Source organism: Condylura cristata, unplaced genomic scaffold (genome assembly GCF_000260355.1).
Source record: "Condylura cristata isolate star-nosed mole 26May11 unplaced genomic scaffold, ConCri1.0 scaffold00068, whole genome shotgun sequence".
In the NCBI taxonomy this organism is placed as follows: domain Eukaryota; kingdom Metazoa; phylum Chordata; class Mammalia; order Eulipotyphla; family Talpidae; genus Condylura; species Condylura cristata.
Genome location: NW_004567169.1, coordinates 340241 through 342096, shown reverse-complemented (window position 1 = coordinate 342096; position 1856 = coordinate 340241). Strand labels below are relative to the sequence as shown.

General features: G+C 71.2%; 1 protein-coding gene across 1 annotated transcript in view; it reads left to right on the top strand.

Annotated features, from left to right (window-relative positions):
* The first annotated feature begins 294 nt into the window (after nucleotides 1–294).
* ASPSCR1 (alveolar soft part sarcoma chromosome region, candidate 1) overlaps nucleotides 295–1856 on the top strand; it is a 12760-nt gene continuing 11198 nt past the window's right edge. The window contains exons 1-2 of the mRNA XM_012734747.1: nucleotides 295–467; nucleotides 753–837. Coding sequence (XP_012590201.1) covers nucleotides 295–467; nucleotides 753–837 — 258 coding nt within the window. The remainder of the gene's footprint in view (nucleotides 468–752; nucleotides 838–1856) is intronic.

Below are 1856 nucleotides of genomic sequence, written 5' to 3'. Positions count from 1 at the left end.
TCCCCACTGCCCCGCCGCACGGCCGCTGCTCCCCTCGAGGTTTCATTCCCACAGCTGGTGGCCCAGATGCCGACCAGGGCCTGCCCCCAGGCTGCCCGCCTAGCCCAGAGGGCATTGGGCTTTGGGTCAGCAATGAGTCAGGCGCCCCTCACCCCCGCCAGGATGGCTTGAATGAAAAACGGGGGGACAAGTGTGGGCGAGGAGGAGCACAGACAGCGGAGGCGCCAGGGGTGGTCGGCGGGTCCTCAGAAAACCTGGCTCGTCGCATCGCCCAGGAATCCTGTCCCCAGGCCTATGCTTGAGAAGCCACCAACTGGCCTTCCCCAGCCCAAGCCCCCGGCCGAGGTCACAGCCACCAGCAGCTGGGAAGGAGCCTCAGACCCGGAGCCGGCGGGGTCGAGTGGCTCGGTGGAATATTACTCGGCCCTGAACAACGACGAAGCTCTGGCGTGGGCTACAGCAGCTCGGTGAGAGGGGCCACGCAGCCCCGGCCCACACCACGTCTGTCTGCTGCAGGCCCAGAGGAGGCGAACGCTGGGGCTGCCTGCCCCGGCCGAGTGACCGCTGGCGAGGGCGCCTTGCCGGGGCGTGGCCATGCTCACGTCCATGACGCTGGTGCTCGGCCAGCACTGTCTGGTGGACTGCTCGCCCCGCGTTGTTTGCTTTATACAAAACACGATGTTACTTCCCAAAACATCAACCCCCAAAACCTACGCGCCTTTCACAACATAACAAGCCGCCACAAAACTCAGCCACGACAGCGGGCTGGCGAGGCGCCAGCCGCACACCTTTGCCCTCGGCCGGCCACCGCAGAGCCAGAGGTCGGCCAGCCGCCAGGTGGGCTGGGAGGGGTCGCAGCGCCCTGCTCCAGGGGCCGGTGGTTGGCCCAGGCCTGGGGGGCCTGGAGCTCTGGGGAGGGAGCCGCAGGGGGAACAGGGCCCCAAGGGGAGCCTCGTCCTGGCGCTGCCCGGCAGAGCCCCGGGCCCGTGGGCAGGTGGGGCCCGCACTGGCCGAGGTCTGGTGCGGGAGGGGCGCGGTGGGAGCCCTGTGAGGGCCAAGGCGGGCCGGTCGGTGTGCGCCCCCCCCGCCAGGGCGCGGGGTGCCCCGCCTCAGCCTCCTGGACCCCGCTGTCTGCACCGCCATCCCGGCAGCCTGGCTCCAGCTACTGGCCTCTGCAGCCCAAGGGGGCAGGGAAGTGGACAAGACCCCCCCAAGAGCCTCTCCAGCTATGAGGGCAGGGGCATGGGGGAGCCCCCCCACGGCCCCCCATCAGTGCCGCCTCAGATCCTGGGCTTTGACAGCAAAGTTGCCAGAGGGGGTCGGGGGTGCCCCCAAGACAGCTCCCGGGGTCCCCTCAGGGCTAGGTGTCCTCTGCAGGCCTGGAAGGGGCAGCCTGGGGTCAGCCACAGGGGAGGGGGGCACCCCACCCTGGGACCGTGGGAGTCAGTGCCCGGCCACTGAGGTGGGGTGGCCCCGAGACAGGAAAGGGGCGTGGGGTGGGCCCCCCCCATCGCAGGTCGGCCCCCACCCTGGCGGCAGCTGGCCATGGCCCTGCGCTGCTGAGCTCCCTGCTCCAGCACCGTGGCCTGGCCCGAGGCCCCGCCGGCCACGTGACCGCCCCCCACCCGGAGACCGCACGTGGCCTCGGGGAGGCAGAAACGGCCTCAGATCTCGCCACTGGGAGCCTCCCGCCAGCGACTTCAAAGGGCGGCGGGCGGCGGCTCTTAAAGGGCCACGCGCTCTAATGCGAAGCAGACGGGCAGCTGTCTGGGCGTCGCCCGCCGCCGCAGGGCTCCCCAGGCCGGGCAGGGTCGCGGCCGCCGGGCGCGGAGGGGTGGGGAGCGGGCAGGGCTCTG